At 36.0% G+C, this 24,715-nt stretch overlaps 1 protein-coding gene across 1 annotated transcript in view; it reads right to left on the bottom strand.

Moving 5' to 3' along the window:
• Positions 1–24,715, bottom strand: part of LOC102749696 (phospholipid-transporting ATPase IB-like) — a 125,390-nt gene that overhangs the window by 83,931 nt on the left and 16,744 nt on the right. Inside the window, exons 6-12 of the mRNA XM_081815495.1 lie at positions 18,317–18,444; positions 17,330–17,441; positions 13,768–13,933; positions 9,076–9,203; positions 7,874–7,951; positions 1,978–2,066; positions 424–499 (exon numbers count right to left, since the gene is read on the bottom strand). Coding sequence (XP_081671621.1) covers positions 424–499; positions 1,978–2,066; positions 7,874–7,951; positions 9,076–9,203; positions 13,768–13,933; positions 17,330–17,441; positions 18,317–18,444 — 777 coding nt within the window. The remainder of the gene's footprint in view (positions 1–423; positions 500–1,977; positions 2,067–7,873; positions 7,952–9,075; positions 9,204–13,767; positions 13,934–17,329; positions 17,442–18,316; positions 18,445–24,715) is intronic.

Below are 24,715 nucleotides of genomic sequence, written 5' to 3' on the forward strand. Positions count from 1 at the left end.
GAGGGGGTGCTAGTTCGCTGAAGGTTTTTAAGCAAAGGAAGGGCATGTACAGCTTTATGTTTTAAAAGATCACTTTTATTTTTGAGAAGATCAAGATTTCAAATCAAGTAGATCAGTATCTTAAAACTGGTAAATGAAGATATTGGTAACATACAATAGAACCAAATAGCTTAGAAGCATTTAGAGATTTTCTTACATAGATTGCTACATAGTAAAATATTCTTTCTTAATGTTTGGATTCATTGACACCAAGTTTAGCATAACCTTCCTAATATCAGTATGAAGTCCACTGTTTATTAACATCAAAAAAAATTCAAGACTCTCTGCTGGCTGAGAAAATTATACCTTTTAATAAACCATATATATTTTTTAAAGTTAGGTAGCATTACCCCTGTTGGCTTTGAGTGAAAATAGCAGACTTACGTGGCCATTTTCAAAGTTCTGCAGTAATTTTGGGTCATTAAATTCGCAGGACTCTGTGATGACAGAGGGTGACAGACTGAGGAAGAATAGAGAAGATTTGTTGTAATTAAAATTCCTGATGGGGCCAGTCAGCAATCAAATGGACCTCAAGTGAACACGTTTTCAGTAAGTTACAGTATCAAGTCTGTAGAGCTACCACCGACCCTTGAGTAACATGGGTATCAACTGTGCAAATCCACTTATACACAGATTTTTATCATACAGTCAATGTATTTTGTCTTCCTTGTAATTTTCTTACTATCATTTTCTTTTCTCTAGCTTTATTGTTATAGCACCCTATATAATACATATACAAAATGTGTGTTAATCAACTGTTTATATTATCTGTAAGGTTTCTGGTCCAACAGTAGGCTCTTAGTAGTTAATTGGGGAGGTAAAAGCTATACATGGATTTTCAGCTGCATGGGGGGTGGTCAGCACCCCTAGCCTCTGTGTTGTTCAAGGGTAAACTATATAGTAAATATTTAAAGCTCTGTCAAATTATAATCCTATCAGTCCTCAAGTTGCAAAATGCCATTAGAAAATGCCTAAATTTGTGTGGAATCCCATATAGTTATACAGAATCTAAGACAGAGTAACTATAAAAGCATTAAATCAAAGCCTGGATTCTGGGTTCTTTGAATATCACATGGGAAAGATCTATCCAGGGGAGATTTCTGGGAGCTGCCTTGTAGGGCTTGACAAGGGACAGTTGTGTTATCGTATATCAGAACTCCAGCACTGATAAAAAGTCCATGGGAGGGGGATGGGAAGGGAGGAACATGGGCAAAGTAGAAAAGAATGTTGTCTAGTTACCTTAATTTTTCCAAATTGATATCACTTCTGTCTGACTGATTTCTGAGGGAAAATGAGGGAGGAAATATAATGGTTTTAAGACTATAGATATAAAATGCTTTAGGAATTCTAAGCACATATAAAAGCAAATATAAACCTTATTTTTTTAACAACTGCAAATTTTCATTTAGGTTATATTAAGTTTTATTTATTTTTTTTATTATGTTATGTTAATCACCATACATTACATCATTAGTTTTTGATGTAGGATTCCATGATTCATTGTTTGCGTATAACACCCAGTGCTCCATGCAGTATGTGCCCTCTTTAATACCCATCACCAGGCTAACCCATCCCCCTACCCCCCTCCCCTCTAGAACCATCAGTTTTTTTCTCAGAGTCCGTAGTCTCTCATGGTTCGTCTCCCCCTCTGATTTCCCCCCCTTCATTTTTCCCTTCCTACTATCTTCTTCTTCTTCTTTTTTTTTTAACATAAAATGTATTATTTGTTTCAGAGGTACAGGTCTGTGATTCAACAGGCTTACACAATTCACAGCACTCACCATAGCACATACCCTCCCCAATGACTATCACCCAGCCATTTCATTCAGATGTAGCTATGTTATTAGAAATTCATATAAGTTTTGAAGTAAATAAAGGCTAATTAATTTAAGACAAAACCGAGAATTTTCAACAGAGTATGGCAATAAGAACACTTACCCATAAATTATACCTGCAATGGTACACTTCTTAAATGTCATAATATTGCAAGTGAGGGTTCCTGTTTTATCAGAAAATAAGTATTTTACCTAAACAAAGAAAAAACAAACATGATAACATAAATATAAGCTATATTTACAGAACAAAGACAAAATCAAGTTCTTTCTCTTCAAATCCTCAAAATCTTTGAACTTTTAGGAAACAAGAAGTTCAGTCTATAAAAATTCTACCTTTAATATTTATACTTCTTTCAGAGATTCTCTTTTCTTTGTTTTACACTGCAGGGAAATTTCTAGGTTAATAAGCAAAGTAAATTTCAAGCCATCAAACCTAAGAAAATCAGAAGTCCAAGTTCATATTTTTGCCACAAGAAATCTCATCAAAAGTCTCTAGAAAACATTAAGTAGATATATAGATACACACACACACACACACACACACACACACCCCAAAACCAAAGACACCACAAGAAAAAAAATTACAGGCCAATATCCCTGATGAACATAGATGCAAAAATACTCAACAACATATTAGCAAATCGAATTCAACAGTACATTGAAAGGATCACACAACATAATCAAGTGGAATTTATTCTAGGGATATAAGAATAGTTAAATCAATGTGATTTACCACATTAACAAAATAAAGGACAAAAACCATATGACCATCTCAATAGAGGCTGAAAAAGCATTTTACAAAATTCAATATCCATTTATGATAAAAACTCTCAATGAAGTGGGGTTAAAGGAAGAAACCTCACCATAATAAAGTCAATGTGACAAGCCTCTGGTAACACCAGTGGTCAATGGTGAAAAGCTGAAAACTTCTCCTCTAAGATCAGAAACAAGAAGGGGTGCTGCCTCTCACCACTTTATTCAACATAGCATTGGAAATCCTGGCCAGAACAATTAGGCAAGAAAAGCGAAAGGCATCCAAATTAAAAAGGAAGACGTAAAACTGTCACTATTTGCAGATGACATTTCATATATAGAAAACCCTAAAGACTGCACCAAAAAGCTGTTAGAATCAACGGATTCAGTAAAGTTACAGGATATAAAGTCAACATACAAATATCTATTGCATTTTGTTTTCTTTTCAATTTTATTTTTTTATTTTTGGGTTTTTTAAAAATAGACTTTATTTTTTAGAGCAGTTTTAACAGCAAAATTGAGTGGAAAGTATAGAGTTCTCATATATCTTCTGCTCCAACACATGCATAGCCTGTCCCACTCCTGCCATCCTGCCCCAGAGTGGTACATCTGTCACAGTCAAAAACCCTACACTGCCTTATCATTATTACTGAAGTCCATAGTTTACATTATGGTTCACTCTTTTCAATTTTAATTTTTTAAAAATTTTTATTTAAATTCTAGTTGGTTAATATATAGTGTAATATTGCATTTCTATACATTAATAATGAATTACCAGAAAAAGAGAAATTAGCAATTTCATTTACAATTGCATTAAAAAGAATAAAATACCTAGGAATAAATTTAAGCAAGGAAGGGAAAGACCTATACACTGTTAAAAAAAAAAAAGTGAAAAAGACACAAACAAATGGAAAGATATTCCACATTCATGCACTGGAGGAATTAACATTGTTAAAATGTCCATGCTACCCAAAGCAAACTACAGATTCAAAGTAACCCCTATCTAGATTCTAATGGCATTTTTCACAGATTTAGAACAAACAATCCTAAAATGTGTCTGGAACCACGAAAGACCCCAAATAACCAAGGCAATCTTGAAAAAGAACAAAGCTGGAGGCATTATGCTTCCTGATTTCAAACTACGTTACAAAACTATAGCAATCCAAATGTATGGTATTGGCATAAGAACAGACACATAGATCAATGGAACAGAATAGAGAGCTCAGAAATAACGAACACACCTATCATCAATTAATTTACAACAAAGGAGCCAAAAATATACATTAAGGAAAGGATAGTCTCTTCAAAAAATGGTATTCAATAAATAAATGACAGTCTCTTCAATAAACTGGATAACTACGTGCAAAAAAATGAAACTGGACCACTTTCTTACACCATCTACAAAATTAACTCAAAATGGACTAAAGACTTGAACAGAAGAACCTGAAACCATAAAACCTCTAGAAGAAAACATAGGTAGTAAGATCTTTGATATCAATCTTGGTGAGGATTTTTTTGGATTTGACACTAAAAACTAAGACAACAAAAGCAAAAATAAACAAGTGGGACTACATCAAATTAAAAAGTTTTTGTAAAGCAAAGCAAACCATCAACAAAATAAAAAGGTAACACAATGAATGGGAGAAAATGTTTGCAAATCATATATTTGATGAGGGGGGTTAATATCCAGAATATATAAAGAACTCATATGATGCAACAGCAAAATAGCAATCCAATTTAAAAAAATGAGGAGAGGATCTCAATAGACTTTTTTCCAAAGAAGACATACAAATGGCCACCAGACACATGAAAAGATGCTCAGCATCACTAATCATCAGGGAACTACAAACCAGAACCATAATGAGATATCACTTTCACACCTGTTAGAATGGTGATTACCAAAAGATAAAAAATAACAAGTGTTGGTGAGGATGTGGAGAAAAGGGAACCCTTGGTGCACTGTTGGTGGGAAAGTAAATTGAGGCAACCACTAAGGAAAATAGCATGGAAGCTCCTCAAAAAATTAAAAATAGAACTATCATCAATTCCATTTCTGGGTATTTATCTGAAGAAAATGAAAAAACTAATTTGAAAAAATATAAGTACCCCCATGTTCATGGCAGCATTATCTACAATAGCCAAGATGAAACAACCTGAGTGTCTGTCAATGGATGAATGGATAAAGAAAATGTGGTGTATATATAATGATACATAATTATGCACACACGTGTGCACACACACACAATTCAGCCATAAGAAAGAAGATCTTGCCCTTTGTATAACGTTAAAAGACTTTGAGGGCATTACGCTGTCTGAAATAAGTCAGACAAAGAAAGACAAATACCACATGATCTCACATGTGCGATCTGAAAAACAAAAATAACTAAACTCATAGCTACAGAGAACAAATTGGTGGTTGCCAGAGGCAGGGAGTGTTGGGTGAGCAAAATGGGCGAAGGGGGTCAAAAGGTACAAACTTCCAGTTATAAAATAAATCCTGAGCATGGTGATTATAGTCAATAATACTATATTGCATTTAAAAAAAAAAAAATACTGTATTGCAAATCCAAAAGTTCTCATCACCAGAACTCTAACTATATATGGTGACAGATGTTAACTAGATGTATTATGATGGTCATTTTGCAATATTTACAAATATCAAACCATTATGTTGTACACCTGAAACTAATATAATCATATGTGTCAATTATAGCTCAGTAAAAAAGGGAAAGAGGCAGTGTTAAAGCATTTTTTATTATTGTGGTAAAAGGTACTTAGATAAAATTTACCATTTTAACCATTTTTAAGTGTTATTGAGCACATTCACATAATTGTGCAAGCATCCTCACCATCCATCTCCAGAACTTTTTCATCATCCCAAACTGAAACCTCTTATCAACAATACAGTAACTCCCCATTCTCTCCTCTCCCATAGCCCCAGGTAACCACTATGCTGCTTTCTGTCTCTATGAGTCTGACTATTCCAGGTACCTCATATAAGTGGAATCATATACTACTTGTCCTTTTGTGTCTGGCATGTTTCATTTAGTGTGAGATCCAAGGTCCATCCATGTTGTAGCCTGTTTCTGAATTTCGATCATTTTCGGGGCTGAATAATATTCCATTGCGTGTATATACCACATTTTGTTTAACCATTTATCTATTGATGGAAATTTCAGTTGTATCCACCATTTGGCTATTGTGAATAATGCTGCTAAAAACATCTGCATATAATACCTGGTTGAGTCCCTACTCTCAATTATTTCATGAAAATATCCAAAAGTTGGATTGTTGGAATATATAGTAATCCTCAGTTTAATTTTTTGAGGTTCCACCATACTGTTTTCCACAGTGGCTGCATTATTTTATATTTTCAGCAGTAGTGCCCAAGGGTTCCACTCTCTCCACGTCCTCACGAACACTTGTTGTTCTCTGTTGGTATTATTGTTTTATAGTAGCCATTCTAGTGGGTGTGAAATGGTGTCTCAATGAGGCCTTAATTTGCATTTCCCTAAAGATTAGTAATGTTGACCACTTTTCATGTGCTTATTGTCCATTTATGTATATTCTTTGGAGAAATGCCTATTAAAATCCCTTGCCAATTCTTGAATTGGGTTATTTGTGGTTTTGAGATTGAGTTGTAGTTTTTTGATATATTCTGAATATTAAATCCTCTATTGTCTTCTGTTTTCAATTTCATTGATTTCTGCCCTTATCTTTAGGTATTACCTACATAAACAATATAATTAATTTTTAAAGCTTGAGTTCCACAGCCAGTTTTATTCTATTCAATTACCACTCTAAAGAGGCTAGAGTCAACTGACAAGGCAACTTGTCAGTTTCCCAACTGTCAACAGAAAACATGTTTAGAGGATTAGCAAGTAATCAGATTTTCTTAAGCAGAAAAGTTGCTAGATTCCATCCTCCTTCATCTTTACTTGTCCAAGGTAAAAATGCTGTTCATGTTCTCAGATCAGGCATTTCCAGGCACCAGAAACCTTCTAAAATAAATATTTACTGGGAACTCTCTATTCAAATGATACTATACAAGGTGACCCTAAATTAGAAAGCATATATGCAAATTACTGGTTATAATTATTAGCATTAATTAAATCCCCTCTTCATACTAGGTACTATGCTGAGTATATCACAAATACATTATCTTTTTTTTTTTTTTAAGATTTTATTTATTTATTTGCCAGAGAGATAGAGAGCACAAGTAGGCAGAGCGGCAGACAGAGGGTGAGGGAGAAGCAGACTTCCCGCTGAGGAGGGAGCCTGATGTGGGGCTCAATCCCAGGACCCTGGGATCATGACCCGAGCGGAAGGCAGATGCTTAATGACTGAGCCACCCAGGCGCCCCACAATTACATTATCTTATTCAATCCTCCGAACAACTTTCTGAAGTAGATGCTATCATCTCTCCTGATTTACAGATGAGGAATGAAGGCCAGCAAGTTACCTAAGAAACCCATGGTGACATTGCTTATAAATGGGTAAAATCAGGGTTCACTCCCAGGAAGCTTAACTCCAAAATTCTGCTTTTACCATAATTTACATATTGCCTCCAATTAATTGAAAGATGGGAAATTATAATCTTGTGAAAAAATATATTAAGAACAAAAAGTAATTACAGAAAAATAACAATCAGAAGTCTTCCTCCTGTCAGGTACCACACAACTGTGGGAGTTCATTGGGTTCTTCCAGCTGTCCTGTGATATAACTGACAAATAACTGTGGGAGTTTTTAAAAACAATTTCTACTTGTAACCACACCGCTGTCATTTAGAAGGTAACCAACTGTCTGTTGGTAACCTGGCATCATTTCTGCCCCTTTGTAGTGTATTGCAGGGACTAAAGGCCTGAGGGTACATGGGTTAGGCAGGTGGAAAATTTTGCAGCAGCTCCTGAAGCTTTCCCAAGAGTCATCTGCCTTAGGGAAGCAGGAGCATGGCCACCTGTGACTCCCTGAAAGCTAAGTGAAAACTTGAGAGCTAACTGAAGCTTTCCCTACCTGCCTCTCCAGCTCTTCTACTCTTTCCTAAGCACACTAATAACCTGTATTAGGTTGCAACCCAGGATGCATTATCAATATTTTTAACAAATCCTACTTTTGCAGCTCCATATGGGTATCATATTAACTACAGCCTGTGGCTGAATTCAGCACTTCAACTTTGCTCACCCTCTCCCTAGATCCACCTTCTTCAAAGTTCCTTTCACGGACCCAGTGTCTGAAGGGGCCCTCACCTGCCCAAGCTCTTCATTAAGATTGGATGTTCTGGCCATGGCATAGACATTATTTCCTTTATAATGCATATCTTCATCCTGCAAGATATGAACAAAATAGCCAAGACACACAGTCAGAACTAGGCTCAAAATTTCTTCAGGTCGACTGTACCGCCACTGGTCTTCTGACGTGGCTGACATGAGAAAGAATTCAAAATGGCGAGTGTAGAATACTTGGAGAGTCTCGGGTGTTAGCGTCTCACGTACGTTGGCGGAGCTGATTCAGGAGAGGCAATGTTATGTAGAAACAAATGTCAGTGTATGGTTGGTTTGGTATTGGAAGACCTGGCTTCCAAATCCCGCCTCTGCCTCAGGCTCTCACTCTGTGGGATCCTGAGGGTGCTTTGCAGCTACTACATCTATAAAATGGGAGCAATAACATGGATCACCCAGCATTCCTATGAAAATTAAATGAGAATACATTTAAAAGCACTCTGTCTCATTTTGTGGTTGTTAAAAATAACAGTACGCTTCAACTGGTGGTAATTTATTGGCATAGGGAGATCATTTTAATGAGATATCTAGCAAAAATCTTACTTCCAGGAAAAATCTTTTAAAATAGAACTGAAAATTGCAACCATACTTTCAAATTGGAAAATTCATTCAGTCACAGGTTATTAAGTATTTACTTAAGTGAATGCATGGTTTTCACTTAAGATATCTTTTCCTTGATGTGAAATGATTCTGAAATAGCTGTTTCTGTCACTCTTGCCAAGGTATGTAAATCTATTATAAGTCTACTGGACTCTTCTCCTCTCGAGGATCTTACATTTTTTTCTTAAGACTTTATTTATTTGACAGAGAGAGACACAGCGAGAGAGGGAACACAAGCAGGGGGAGTGGGAGAGAGAGAAAGCAGCAGGCTTCCCGCTGAATGGGCTATCTCTTAATGGGCTATCTCTTCACAGTTGCTACTAAGCCACTAACTCTTAAATCTTTCCTTTCACTTAGAATAAACATATGAAACAATGGTGTCCTCAATAGTGACACAGAAAGGCCCAGGCACGTTGGAGTCAGGCTGACACCAATGTTTGGCTTCCCTGTCAAAAGCACAACTGGCCCATGTACTAGCCCCATGGTGAGAACTGCTATGCTAATTTTCAAAACCAAAGCCACAGATCAAGAGAGAACTGTTTTTTAAACTTTCTGATTTCAATACTCACCCAGTTTATAAACATGGCCTGAACATATTTCACAATTTCCAGAGTGACCAGCAGGCTTATGGGGATGAGATTGTGGTACAGGATGATGAACACCAATAAGTCAAACCCTAAGCTGTGGGAGCTGTAATCTGCAGAAGAGCAGAGGAATCGTGTCACAGCTTCAGGCAATAGCTTTCTTCATCTTTGTTTGCATTATTACTTTTTAAAATTGTGAACACTTCTGCATGAAACTTCTCTAAAGTATAATGAAATGGACACATCAAAATGGTTTTTAAAGGATCAGTGAAGCACCAACCATGTAATAGGGTGGATGGCAAGTATCAAAGTACAAGATCTAGCAAGAGATAGACCCCACCCTCAGGGAGCTTTGGATGCGGCTTGAGAAGGGAAGATGAGTCAGGAAGTACGGCATGATGAATTCCATGCTAGCACTGAACACGGAGAGTAACAACAGCACAAAGTGGAGGGCCCAGGAAGAGGGTGCAGCAAAGTTTGAAGAAGGGAGTTTGTTAAATGGAGAAGATGAGGGGAAGAGAATGAGGATATCTTATTTAGCAGGAACTACATGGCTTGAAGACAAAGAAATAACAAATGATTTTTTAAAACTCAGGGAAAGAAGGAAAGTGAAGCCAAAAGGAAAAGAAAAAAAATGAATATGATACTTGTAAAACCTAGTGATATCCTCCTTTTTAAAGAGATAGATACATTTGAGAGAGTAATTTTGCAATAAAAATTCAGTCTAATTTCACAGAAATGTACTGAAAAATATCTAGAAGGTATTCAGGGGATATATACATGCTGCTTTATACATGTCTTTCTGAAAACTTACATCTCAACCTTAAATATTAAATTTATATGTTGAGTTATGGGAGGTGGGGTTATAACTGAAAAGAACTAAACACAAATTGATTTGTAAAGTATAATTAAACATAAATATGTATATATAAAGACAAAATTAAATAATAATTTTAAATTAAAATTTTATATTCATTTTTCCTAAAAAAGGCACACACTTGTAATTTAGAACAGTAGTTAAATCTAGATTTCTAAATTCCATCAATTTAAAAGTCAAGTTTGGGGCGCCTGGTGGCTCAGTCGGTTAAGCGGCTGCCTTCAGCTCAGGTCGTGGTCCCGGGGTCCTGGGATCGAGCCATGCATCGGGCTCCCTGCTCAGTGGGAAGCCTGCTTCTCCCTCTCCCTCTGCCTGCCTCTCTGCCTACTTGTGTTCTCTTTCTATCTCTCTGTCAAATAAACAAAGCCTTTAAAAAAAATAAAAAATAAAAGCAAAAGTCAAGTTTAATTTGCTATCATATCTATTCAAACTCTTATCACCACTGAGTTTACGAACTTTCCCTTATTTGCCATATTTATACTTTTATACTTACTGTATTACTTTGTGGTCATAAATTATTCTTTTAGGAATACTAGAGGCAGATATTATTATGGCCATTTGATGGACAGAGAAGTGGAGACAAGATCAAGTGCTTTGATATATTTATTAATTACTAAAAATATAGTTATACTTTAATTACCCAATACCTTTTTCTTCTTTTGGACTAGAATATCCTGGTAGAGTGGTGTAGTAGTCTAGAGCCAATTATGGATTCTCATTCCAAATAAGCCACTAAGTTCCTCTGTGCTTTTTGGTAAATATACAGAATCTGTTTCACTTTCATAAAACAAGGGGCTGGACTAGAAAACTATACAGTTCTGTTTCTAAATATAAAATTATTTCTTTTAGCCAAAAAATTACTGAGTTCCTATTATGAAAAGGCACTGTTCTTGGAGTTAAAGATACAATGATTCCCAAAAATTCACAATTTTCAAAAATTCACAATCTAGCTGCGGGGGGAGGAACAAACAATAATTGTAAAACATGGAAATGGAATGATATCTATTAAGGATATCATTATAGAAGCCAAGAGGGCTCCTAATTAAATTAAAAGAGGAAGATAAGATATAGGAAATACTACTGGAGAAGGTAATACCTCATCTTGGACTGAAATGAGAAGTGACAGGTATCCAGTCAAGAAGGGACCAGAGATGCATTTGAGGCAGAAGGAAGGAGCACAAGATGAAAGGCCTAGGGATGCTGAAGCAACTGCTGGATGGAAGGATCATGAAATAGATCAAAAGTCAATCTTCTGTGAATAGGGACCAAGTGCTCAGGAAGAAGTGGTGAGGTATCAGGTGATGAAGATAGGACCAGATTATAAAAGTCCTGATATGCCATGCTAAAGGAGATTTATCTTGACCCTGTAGGCCAGGAGTCTACAGCCAGAGGGGAAATATTTTAGGTTAGGTTTTGCAGGACATACAGTCTCTGTTTCAATTACTCAACTCTGCTATTGCAGCACTGAAATAATCACAGATAATACATAAATAAATAAGTATGGCTGTGCTCCGATAAAACTTTATTTACAAAAACAAGCAGTGGGCCATCAGGTAGTAGTCTACCATACCAGCATAAACAACAGGATACACTGAAGCTACTGCATGTATTCATAACTATTTTTTATCTGCATCTTTCTGGAAACTGTATGAAGAATGAATTGGAGTGGAACTTGACTGAGGGCTGGGCAACCAGTTGGAAAACTGTGACAGTTGTCCAGCGATGAAAAAGAGAGTACACACAGAGAAAATATTGAAAAGGTGGAATGAACAAGACTTTGGGACTGATTGGATGATGAAGGCCATAGGGGTAGGAGTGGGGAAAAGAGGAGGAAGCTGAGAAGGAGGAGTAAGAGTGACCTTTATGTTTCCAGCTTGGATGATGGTTGGATGGAGTACCTACAATTTACATGGAGAATACTGAAAAAAGACAATGGTTTGGGGAAAGAAGATGCATTTAGTTTTGTACGTGCTAAATTAAGAAGTCAAGCAGAGAAAGTCAATTTTCATATGGTTTCACTTATTTGTGGAACATAAGGAGTAGCATGGAGGACATTAGAAGAAGGAAGGGAAAAATGAAGGGGGGGAAATCAGAGGGGGAGACGAACCATGAGAGATTATGGACTCCAAGAAACAAATTGAGGGTTTTAGAGGGGAGGGGAGGTGGGGGGATGGGTTAGCCCGGTGATGGGTATTAAGGAGGGCACGTATTGCATGGAGAACTGGGTGTTATACGCAAACAATGAATCATGGAACACCACATCAAAAACTAATGATATACTGCATGGTGACTAACATAACATAATAAAATTAAATTAATTAAAAAAAAAGAAGTCTACATGATACCTGGAAAGTAATGTCCAGACAACAATGAGTTAGTAATTCAGGGAGTGATCTGAGCTGGAGGCAAACAGGTAGAAGACATCAACTGATGGATGACAGATGAAATTATTAGAACAAGTAAGCTCTCTTAGAAGGATTTTCTTGGACAGGATAATCCCTAAGAAGCCAGTGAAGGCCCTTCTGCAGGAAAACAACATGCACATATACATATATGAATGAAGTTCTCACAAAATTTTTAGGATTTATGGACCCAAGTTGAGACATTCCTGGTAAACCTAGGATCCTGAAAAATACCAGCATTTAAAAGGCGGATGAAAGTTTCTATGAATCAAATAGGGAAGAGATGGTTTAAAAAAAATATCAGAAGAGGGTGGCAGGGGTCCAATTAGATCCCACTTAAAAAAATGACCACTGGGTTTGGCAACTGGGAATTGATTCCTACCCTTGAGCCACAATTCCAGTAGACTGGTTGAAGTGGACAGCAGATGGAAATGGACCCAAGAGTGACCAGGATGCAAGAAAATAGAAACAATGAGGGTTGTCTCTTCTTTCAAGAAGTCTGATCAAGAAGGAAAGAACAGGTCATTTGTAGGCTATGCAGAACTTGACACATTTTATCCGCAACAAAATATCAGTGACTTCTGTAAGAATTTGTGTCTGTTTCAAAATAAGATAATATTCATGGCTCTGGGCTCGGACAAATTAAACAAGCACATTTAAATTGAGATTACTTTTTTGAAATCATTGAAAATCTAAAAGCTTGAGATAAAAACTAGATAGGTACCATCTAGAAATCCAGATTGCATAAGAATGAATCTTTGATTTTTTTTTATCCAATCTACAAAGTCCTTATCTTAGCTTCTTTAAGATGCTCCCAGACAGATCCTCTCAAAGGAAGTTAGAAAAATTTAAAATCCTCAGCCGATAGATGAGAAAAGGCAGAAAGATGTATGACAGCTAATTCTGAAAACATGGAAAGACATAAGCAAAAAAAAAAAAGACTCAACTTTTAATGCCAAGGATAGTTTACCTTTAAATCTTTTACTGACCTTCTGGTCAATTTAACCACTGAATCCCCTTCGGGGGGGCCCCTTGTAGTCATTTTCTTGGCATCATTCATTGTCCACAGAGCACTGTACTAACCCAGTGAGGTGGGTATTATTGCCATTTTCAAATGAGGGAAGAAGAAGTAAAAAGAGAAGCCCAGAGAAGTAAAAAGCCTTGTCCAACTTCTGGTGGCTAGGTGGTGGAGGCAGTGATGTGGGCCTTGTCTGTCTGGCTCAGTCTCATTCCTCTGCCTTGACTCCTCCCTCTCCTTTATTCTGGAATGCCAAGATTATGCGGAACTGGCAGAACAATCTTAAGAAGGAAACATTGTTTCTAAACTCAGGTTAATCCTCAGGGTTACAGCATTACAACTCCCAAAATGGTAGCTTCTTACCACCCTTGGACATTTACCCTTCGTCCTGATGTACCAAATGCCTTCTCCGTACCAGTGATTCCAGAGTATGGCTCCCAAACAGCTCACCAAGGACATGGCCAGGAGCAGCAGGAACAACACCAGGATCTGCACACTGGTCACCTTCTCAACATTTGATCTCTTGAGAGGCAATTTGATAGAATTCTGCATAATAGCACATGCACACACACCAAAAAGAATGAAAAACAATCAAAGGAATTTTAATTCATGAATACTCTGATGACAAGAAGAGGTCAAAAATCCTAACAGCTGAAAAATAGCACACTTTTTTTTTTTTGCCAAATAACTACCAAGACTAAAAGTGTGCCATATTGTTGAATGACATGGCTTTTCCACTTCGGTCCTTGAAGCATTTTTTACTAATTCACAAAGAACATATTCACACAGATGATCTATCACCCCAGAGTTCTAGGGTTTAAAAAAAAAAAAATCAAATGTGGTAAATCAGTCTAGGTGATCTTCTGTACAGAACCCCCCAAAAAAAGACCATACTAATTTGTTGGTTTTACTACTTATACTTACTGAATTATTTCTGGTTTAAAAACCGTAGAAAGATACCTTTCATCTGAGTCTGTTGGGAAAATATTCAAGATTTTACCAGTACAATAATTGCTCTGACACATGCATATTTTAGGGAAACCAAAGCTCTGGGTTAGGGATACAGTGAGAGTTTCAAATAATAATTTTCTATTAACATTTCAGATTTGCCCATAAATTTCTGATAATTGTCTGCTGAGGTCTACTGAAATATTGGCAAATATATGTGTATTTAATTTTTTAATATATAACATATGTAATTGGCAAGCATATAGATATATACAGATATAGGTAGATATAAATATTTAACTTTTCAATCACACTTTGCCAGATTAAGTTTACCATTTCTACATTTTTTTTAAATGTAGAAGCATAAATCCTCAAAGTCTACAAATTATGAAAATATGAGTTAGTACTCTAAATTACTCAACTTTTTTACAAATCATATGAATAAGATTTTTTTAAATCCTAGGTTTAACTGCATTAAGCCTAGTATTAGAGAACGTCCGTGTGTGTGTGCACATCATTTATATACATATATACATATATATAAATATATATACATATATATAAGTATATATATACTTATGTATAATATTTCCAAAGCAATCATGTCATTCTTTCTCTTTTGTTAACCTGTATAAGTAATGTCTTCAAATGTTATACAATATAGAACAGTTTTCAGCTAAGGGTGTTGTACTTAAAATCTTTCAATAAGGAAATACTGACATTTACTAGTTCTTTCTTTTCTGAAGTCATGAAAAAGCCCTCTTTGAGATTTCTGTTATTCTTAAATGACACAATCAACATGTATAATAAACTTCTGCAATGATTTACATCTACAAAATATCATAGAGAAGGATGCACTTTCCAATGAGCTGCAGCACAGACAAGCCATACTGGGGGGATAATGGAGTGGGCTTCTTCCATTAACAGTAGACAATGAAATCTGAGATGCAGTGTTGTATTACCAGGTGGACAATTAAGTAAGCCAGCGCGGTCATTTGAAGTGTACTGTTTGAGGGTGGAGCAGTTTACAACTGAATCACGGGTCATGATTATGTGTGTTCTACGTTGCCCTTGGTTCCCTGTCCAAATACAAACTTCTTTTTGGGGATAGACTGTGTTTATATCACTGTCTTAGTCTGGGGTTTCTAGTATACAGAGTATAAGGAAATCTTACCCATTAATGCGTTACTGCAGGGTACAATCCCAGGGCAGGAAGAATGAGAGGAAAAGAAAAGTGAGACAAGAAATTGGGAAGCAAACACAGGGGAATGTCACAGACCAGCCATAGCTTTGCAAGAAAATGTACCCAGGTCTTCAGTCGTACAGCCTCCAACTTTCCTCAGACTAGTCTGTCCCCATTCCATGCCTTCTTTCTCTGCCATCGGTCACACTGTGTTGCACTGCCCAATAAGGCACATGCCAATTCTTGGCCTAGTGCTGTCCCAACCTGCCTCCCTTTCTTTCTGAACCTCCCCATGCCCTTGACACTCCCATGTATTCTATTCAGGCTTCAGGTCTTGCTTTACATGCTACTTCCCCATAACAGCCTCAGCATCAGGTTGGATGGAGTGCCTGTGCAGACACGGAGCATCCTATACTTACCCCTCCTGAGTGACCTCTTGCTATTATGTTACCTTGACTGTCTTCCTTCACACACTGCAAGTAACTCAAGGACAGGCAACAGGCCTACTACACCCCAAGGTCTTAGCACAGTGTCTGGCATTACAAAAGTACTAAAGAGATATTTGTAGAAGGAATAGTCAAAGCCAAATGTTGTATTTTAGCAGATGGTATAATGGGTAGACTTACTGTTAAGTTACTTCTCGTGAATAATAAACATGCAAAAATTCCTACTCCAAAACAAAGACCGTGATTGATTTTCAGGCATACAATTTAGTGATTCAACACTTCTGCACAACAGCTGGTGCTCATCACAACACTTAATCCCTATCACCTATTCAACCCATCCCCCCAACCAGCTCTCCCCAACTGGAATTTAAATAAAAACTTTAAAAAAATATGCTGCCTTTTGTTTCAACAATTTCAATGCTAGAGATCTATCTTCTGTGAAAAAAATAAGCAACTATCCATGTTCACTGCAGCAATATTTATAATAGTTTCTCTCCCCTAGACTCTCTAATGTAACTATGTTACTTCCACATGTTAAAGATTTATTTATTTATTTATTTATTTATTTAAGACAGAGCAAGCACACAAGTGGGAGGAAGGGTGGAGGGAGAGGGAGAGAGAATCTCAAGCAGACTCTGTTCTAAGCGTGGAGCCTGATATAGGGCTCAATCCCACCACGTCCCTGAGATCATAACCTGAGCCAAAATCAAGAGTCCAATGCTCAACCGACTGAGCCACCCGGGCACCCCTCCATATGTTAATATAGAATGTAATTTTAAGTCTTAAATAGCAGTTCATATAATAGTCTGTACAGATTGATACCATTTTTGCCAACACAAAGTGTTTTCTGCACGTTTATGTGTGTGTCTGTACACGTATTATTAAATATTTGTTCATTATAGAATTTAAAAAAAGAAAGCAAGATGATTGAGAGGAATGGTACATGAGAGTAAGAATTTACATAGAACTTCTAATGTCATTTGGCCAAAATAATCTTACCATAAATGGGAGCCATATAGACTAAAATGAAATATGGACCTCCCTTCAAACTTCAGGCTAATAAACAGAAATAAGCTTCCTTTTAAAAAAAATATTTTATTTATTTATTTAAGAGAGAGAGCATGAGCAGGAGGAGGGGCAGAAGGAGAAGCAGACTTCCCGCTGAGCAGGGAGCCCAATGTGGGACTTGATCCCAGGACTCTGGGATCATGACCTGAGCCAAAGGCAGACACTTAACCAACTGAGCCACCCAGCTGCCCCCAGAAATAAGCTTCCTAAATTTAAGAGATAAACACTAAATCCCTCACCTCCTAAAAGAAGAAAAAATCTAGAGGCAATACTATCTGTCATCACAAATTATTTTACCTGCATGAATTTGGTTTCAAATCCAGTGTAAACAACTATACCAAGGATCCACTGAGTATTTTTAAGTTGTGTACCTCTTAGCAAGATCTGATCAGGCCCAATTGGAACAGGGCTAAAAATAAAGAAGAGCATTTATAAATTAACCAAAAAGTTTTTTCTTTTCTTTTCACAATGTAAAGCAAGCCTAAGCTTTCACCTTATATATATTTTCTTTTGTCAAGTTCAACACTGGGGGGAAATAGCAATAAAAACAAATGTGTCTTCATAGAAAGTACCTCCTTCTAAAAGAGCATGGAAAAACAATGTTTTATCATCCATTTCTCACTAACCCAAAAAAGTATGTTGACTAAAATTTTGGAGAGAAAATACCTCTGATACCTACGGTGACTATAAATCTTATTGTCAAGGAAGATTAGGTGGAGGAATAAGTACCTGTGTGCCAATTTGGTAATCTATAGAAAAGATTATATGTGGTCATTCAGAGCACACAAAGCAAGCTCAGTCTGCCATATTTACTTGTCCTCCTCCGCTCCAGCACAGCCCAACTCACTATATAAAAGATGTTTTTGTGAAAGTCTAAAGTAGAAGCTAAGTAGAAATGGAGTAGAAATTAGGAAAAATCCTTCATCGTTATCAAACTAAATCCTTAGTGGCTTCTCTCCTTGGATGACTTTCAAAACCTTGTTCTTTCCACTAATTTACCCCAAGGGATGTGCTAAGTGCTTGTCTGCAATGGGAACTTGGACCTGACTTCTCTAGTCCTTCCATTTGCAGGTAAGCTGATTAAGAAAATGTCATACACTTTCCTCTTATACTTAAGAATTCCTTTTTTAAAAAACAATATATTGATGCCTCAGGTATTTCAAAGTCAAGTAAAAAATGAAAAAGTATAAAGGTTTAAAATGTTACCAACCAAGAAAATAAAAACTGCCATTTTTTAATGTTCCATTAAAAAAAAAAAAAGGTTTGAGAAGTGAAAGATGATACCTTTTACCATTTAGATACAAGGTTCCAATGAACGTATTGAAATGACGATTAGGTCCTTCACATTCTATTTTTCCTGATAGACTTGACAATTGTTTTTCTGTTTGCATTTCAGCTGTTTCTAACAAAGCCTGTAAAATAAAGTCAAAGTTAAAAACATGAAAATTAAATTTTAATAGCAAAGTTCAATGTCTCGAGTAGTTAATAAAAGAAAATTATGAAAATCAGGGTTTAAAAATGTACTGCACTTATCAGGTAACAAATTATGCACATGAAACTTTAACATAAACTTTGTTAGAAAACTTTGCCATGCCAGCATTTTGCAAATAATTTTAATAAGATTGAAAGATGTAGGAAAGTTAAGTTTTCATCATCTCTATATGAAAATAACATTTTTGAAAGCACAGTCACTATAACCAAACATCATGTCATGTTTGATACATTTATGGATGTAGCTGATGATGCTGAACTCTGGACCACGCTTAGAGTAGCAAGGATCTAGAATAGTGATTCCATGCATCACCTGATTTGCATGCATCAGATTCACCTGGAAGTCTTTAAATACAGACCGCTGAGATGTACCCCGAGGGTTTTTTTGTTGTTGTTTTTTGTTTTGTTTTGTTTTTTTCAGTAGGTCTGGGGTGGGTCGCTAGAATTTGTATTTCCAAAAGTATGGTGATGGTGCTGGTCCAGGGATCACAGTGGGAGAAACACTGATCTAGAGAATGTCTCATTGCAATAAGATGATCTCAACTTTCCAGAGAGAAAAAGCGGATCATCTTCAGGAGAACAAGAATCAAATTGTCAGGGCACCTGGGTGGCTCAGTTGGTTAAGCAACTGCCTTCAGCTCAGGTCATGATCCTGGAGTCCCAGGATCCAGTCCCACATCAGGCTCCCTGCTCAGCAGGGAGTCTGCTTCTCCCTCTGACCTTCCCCCATCTCGGGCTCTCTCTCTCTCTCATTCTCTCTCTCTCTCTCAAATAAATAAATAAAATCTTTAAAAAAAAAAAAGAATCAAATTGTCATCAGTCTTTTTAACAACAATACAAGATATAAGAAGACAGTGAATTTTTACTTTTAGTTATCTAAATAAAAGACCTTTAAATTTAGACCTTTAAATTTCCCAAATATCAAACGAATGTGGAAGTTTAATGCAAATATTTTCAGGCATGCAAACAATATCTTGGAAGTTTTGACACTCAGAAACCTACATTGAAACAGTTTGGGATGAACTTCTGTTAATCAAAAGATGCCTTAAATAAAGTATAAGACCAAGTTACCAACTGGGTAAATGTCTTCTAGACATTTATAATACATATAACTGACAAATAATTAGTAAGAAAAATATGTAAAGAAATCCTATAAACCAATAAAAATATAAATATCCCAATAGAAAAATGAACAAACAACATGAACAAATATTTCCCCGAAAAAGAAAATATGTATTACCAGTACACTCAAAAACAGATGCTCAAGGGTGATATATTAATGAATTAAAAAAGAAAAAACATTATCCTATCAATAGAGGCAGAAAAAATAGTAAAAAGCTTAACATGCATTCTAGAAAAAAAAATCTTAGCAAAACTTCACAAATTTGATAAAAGCAAACAAAAAGCAACTATCCACACTTAACTATAAAATGTTAAAGCATTTCCATGTTAGTCAGGATCAAGAAGAGACTAGGTTCTATCACCAAATTTATTTGCAACTGCTCAGGAGTTTCTGGGTAATACCATATGACTGGGGAAAAAAGAAATTAAGTATGATTACTGAAAAATAAACACCAGAAATGAACCAACTTTTATAGAAAGAATTTGTTACCCCAAAAATGCTATCTGCTTGACTTAAAAATCATAAAAATGTGTAAGAGAGTTTAGTAAAGTGTCTGGATTTAAGATAAATAAACAAAAATAAGTATAGCTGTATCACAGTTAAACATTCACCTACTAGAGGATAGCTGGCTATTGCTAATAAAGCCGCTATAAACATTTGCATAAAGGTTGTCTGTTCTGTGAACATAGCTTTTCATCTCTCTGGGATAGTACAATTACTGGGTCATATAATATTTGCATGTTTAATTTTATACAAAACCGCCAAAATGTTTTCCCAAGTGGCTGTATCATTTTATATTCCCATTGTGTTTGAATGATCCAGTTTCTCCACATCCTTACCTGAATTTGGTGTTGGAACTATTTTTAATTTTGGCCATTCTGATAGGTATGTAGTAACATTTCACTAATGGTTAATGATGTAGAAAATACCTGCATGTGCTTATTTGCCATTTTTATATCCTGTTCCATGAAATGTCTTTTTTTCCCCATGTTCTAATTGAATTGTTTGGTTTGGCTATTTTTTTTTTTCTGTAGAGTTTTGAGAGTTCTTTATATATTTGAAATACCAATCCTTTGTCAGATATGTGGTTTGCGAATATTTTCTCCCAGTTTTCAGCTTGTCTTTTCATCTTCTTCAAAAGCAAAAGCTTTTCATTTTGATGAGGTCCAATTTATCAATTTTTCCTTTTCGGGATCACATTTTTAGTATTGATTCTGAAAATCTTGGCCTACTCTAAATTCTGAAGATTTTTTTCCAATTTTTTTTCCTAAAAGTTTTTTAGTTTTACATTTTACATTTAAGTTATGATAAATTATTAGTTAACTTTTGTATAAAGTATGAGACTTAGGTCAAGTGTTTTTTAATTTGTTTTTTGCCTATGCACATATAATTGCTCCAGCACCATTTGTTGAAAAGTTTATCTTTTCTCCAATGAATTGCTTTTGTTCCTTTGATGAAATCATTTGGGCATATCTGTGTAGATCTATTTCTGGCTTTTCTATTCTGCTGCATTGAGCTGTGTGTCTATCCCTTACCAAAACTACACACTCTTGATTACTGTAGTTAAAAAATGACTTGAAATCAGGTAGATTTATTCCTTCCATTTTATGCTGCTTTTTCAAAATTGTTTTAGCTATTACAGTTTCTTTGCCATTCTGTACATATTTTAGGATAAGCTCATCTATCTCTACAAAAGACCTTGCTGGTATTTTCATAGGAGTTGCATTAAATCTGTATGTCAATTTGGGGAGAATTAACATCCTTACTGTATTGAGTCTTCCAATCCATGAACACTGTTTATCTGTCCATCTATCTAGATCTTCTTTAATTTCTTTCATCAACATTGTAATGAAATTTTCAGCATACAGATCCTGTCTATCTTGTTAGATTTACACTTAATTCATATTTTTTAAAGATTTATTTATTTGAGAGAGAGAGAAAGTGTAGGGGCAGAGGGAGACAGAGTCTCAAGCAGACTCTGCACCAAGTGCAGAACCCTACGCGGGGTTTGATCTGAAAACCCTGAGATCACGACCTGAGTCGAAACCAAGAGTCAGATGCTTAATCAACGGCGCCACCCAGGTGCCCCCTAATTCACATTTTGAGTACTTACACCATATTTTTTTTTAAAGATTTTATGTGCAGGAGCAGGAGTTGGGGGAGGAGCAGAGGGAGAGGGAGAAGCAGAATCCCTGCTGAGCAGGAAGCCCAACGTAGGGCTCAATCCCAGGATCATGACCTGAGCTGAAAGCAGATACTTAACCGACTGAGCCACCCAGGTGCCCCGATACTGTATTTTTAATTTCAGGGTCCACACATTTATTGCTACTATACAGAGATAAAAGTGGTTTTGTAGGGGCCCCTGGGTAGCTCAGTCATTACGCCTCTGCCTTTGGCTCAGGTCATGACCCCAGGGTCCTGGGATCAAGCCCCACATCGGGCTTCCTGCTCGGCAGGAAGCCTGATTCTCCCTCTCCCACTCCCCCTGCTTGTGTTCCCTCTCTCGCTGTCTCTTTCTATCAAATAAATAAAATCTTTTTTAAAAAAACAAGTGGTTTTGTATATTTATCTGGTATCCTATATCCTTGCCAAAAACACATTATTTCAGTTTATTTTAGATTCCTTGGGAATCTAGGTAGACAACTTTTCTATGTAGACAACCATGTCAAAATCAAATAGAGACAGTCTTATTACTTCCCTTCCAGTCTGTATGTCTTGTTTTCCTCTTAGTGGACTTTTTAACTCTTCCAGTGCTATGTGAACAAGAATAGTGAAAGCAGATATCCTTGCCTGTTTCCTGTCTCAGGGGGAATGAATTTAGTCTTTACACTTATATTTCACCACATGTATTTTAATATTAGCTCTAAGTTTTTTTGTAGATGTTCTTTACCAAGTTGAGGATGTTCCCCTCTATTTCTACATTTCTCTAAGTTTTTATCATGAATCGACCCTGAATTTTGTCAGATGTTTTCCTGCATTTATTAATACTATCATGTGATTTTTCTTCTTTAGCCTAAAATAGTGGATTACATGGATAGATTTTCAATTATTAAACAAGCCTTGAGTACATGGAATAAACCTTTATAACTCTTTTCATATATTGCTGAATTCCACTTACTAATACTTTTGAAGAATTCAGGTGGCTATACCCATGAGGAATATTGGACTGTTGGGTTTTGTTTTTTTCCACTGTCTCTGTCTGGTTTGGATATCAGGGTAATAACAGCTTTGTCGGGAAGCAGTCCCTCTCTTCTGTTTTCTGGAGGAGACTGTGTATAATTGATGTTAATTTTTCTTTGTGTGTTTGTTAGAAATCTCCAGTGAGATTTCTCACCTGGGCCTGAGATTTGAGATTTCTTTTGGGGGAGCTTTTAAATTATAAATTCAACTTCCTTAGTAGGTACTGAGCTATTCAGTTTACCTTTTTCAGGTGTTTGTAGGTTTTTCTGTTATCTTTGTCACTGATTTCTAGCTTTATTCCACCGTGGTTGGAGAACACATTCTCCATGGTTTCAATTCTTCTAATTTTATGAGGCTTGTTTTATGACACAGGGTGTGTGTTCCTTGCACACTGAAAAGAATGTGTGTTTTTCTTTTGTTGGGTATTGTTGAATGTTGTATAAATATCAAACAGATCCTGTTGATTAATGGCATATAGTTCTGTATCTTGAAGAATTTTCGATCTAATTGTTCTGTCAATTAATGAGAGGGGGTTGCTGAAGTTTCCAACTATAAATGTGGATTTGTCTATCTTCTAAGTTCTATCACTTTTAGCTTCACATATTTGCAGTTCTGTTTTTTGATGTATACACACATTAGCATTGCTATGTCTTATTGGTGGATTGACTCTCTTATCATTGTATAACGATAAGAAAAAAATGTTCCTGTCTCTAGCTATTTCATTTGCTCTGATGTCTACTTGATCTGATATTAATATAGCCACTCCTGATTTCTTTTAATTAATCTTTACATGATATATCTTTTTCCATCTTTTTACTTTTTTTTAAAGATTTTATTTATTTGAGAGAGAGAGAGAGAGCATGAGTAGGGGAGAGAGGCAGAGGGAGAGGGAGAAGTAAGCTCCTAGCTGAGCAGGGAGCCCCATATGGGGCTGGATCCTAGACCCTGGGATCATGACCTGAGTAGAAGGCAGACGCTTAACCGACTGAGCCACCCACGTGCCATCTTTTTACTTTTAACCTGCCTATATAATTAAAATGAGTTTTGAATAGACAGCATATAGTTGGATCATGTTTTTAATCCATTAGATATTACTTTAATTCAAAACTTAATGGCGTATTAATACCATTTACATTTAATAGAATTATTGATTTTTTTTGTTTGTCCTCTCTGGTTTTGCTTTTTGCTTTTTCCTGCTTTCCTTTGGGTTACTTGGACATTTTTTAGGATTCCGTTTTGGTTTATTGATAGTGTTTTTAGTATCTTCCTTTGTATAACTATTGTAGTGGTTGCTCCAGGCATTACATTATTTATAAGCAACTTCTCACAGTTTATTTGTATCATCATTTTACAAATTTAAATATAGAAGCCTTGCTTCCTCTTATGTCTCTTTACCCTTCCCTGTTATATATCTTAAATATTTTCACTCACACATTTGGAACCATATTAGATCATCTTATGATTTTTGCTTCAACCATCAAACATAATTTAGGAAACTCAAAAGGAAAAAAAGCTTACTGTATTTAACCTTATTTTTGCTTATCATGTTCCTTCTTTCTTCTTCCTTATGTTCGTTCCTTTTTTATGGTTTCCTTTATGTTTCAAGACCTTCCTTTAGCCATTCTTTGACAGTGGGCCTTGTGACAACAGCTTCTGTTATTTTTCCTTCAATTGAGAATGTTTTAATTCTCTCTCCATTCTTGAAAAAGGTGTTTGCTGGATACATGATTCTGGACTGACAGTTCTTCCCTATCAGCGTTTTAAAAATGTTATGCCATTTCTTTCTGACCTCCATGGGTTTTTTTTTTTTTTTGGTTTAGCATTTTTTTGTTATTTATTTATTTATTTATTTATTTATTTATTTTTTATTCTTATGTTAATCCCCATAC

The sequence above is a fragment of the Leptonychotes weddellii genome, chromosome 3 (genome assembly GCF_054177405.1).
Source record: "Leptonychotes weddellii isolate Sample4059 chromosome 3, ASM5417740v2, whole genome shotgun sequence".
Taxonomy (NCBI): Eukaryota; Metazoa; Chordata; class Mammalia; order Carnivora; family Phocidae; genus Leptonychotes; species Leptonychotes weddellii.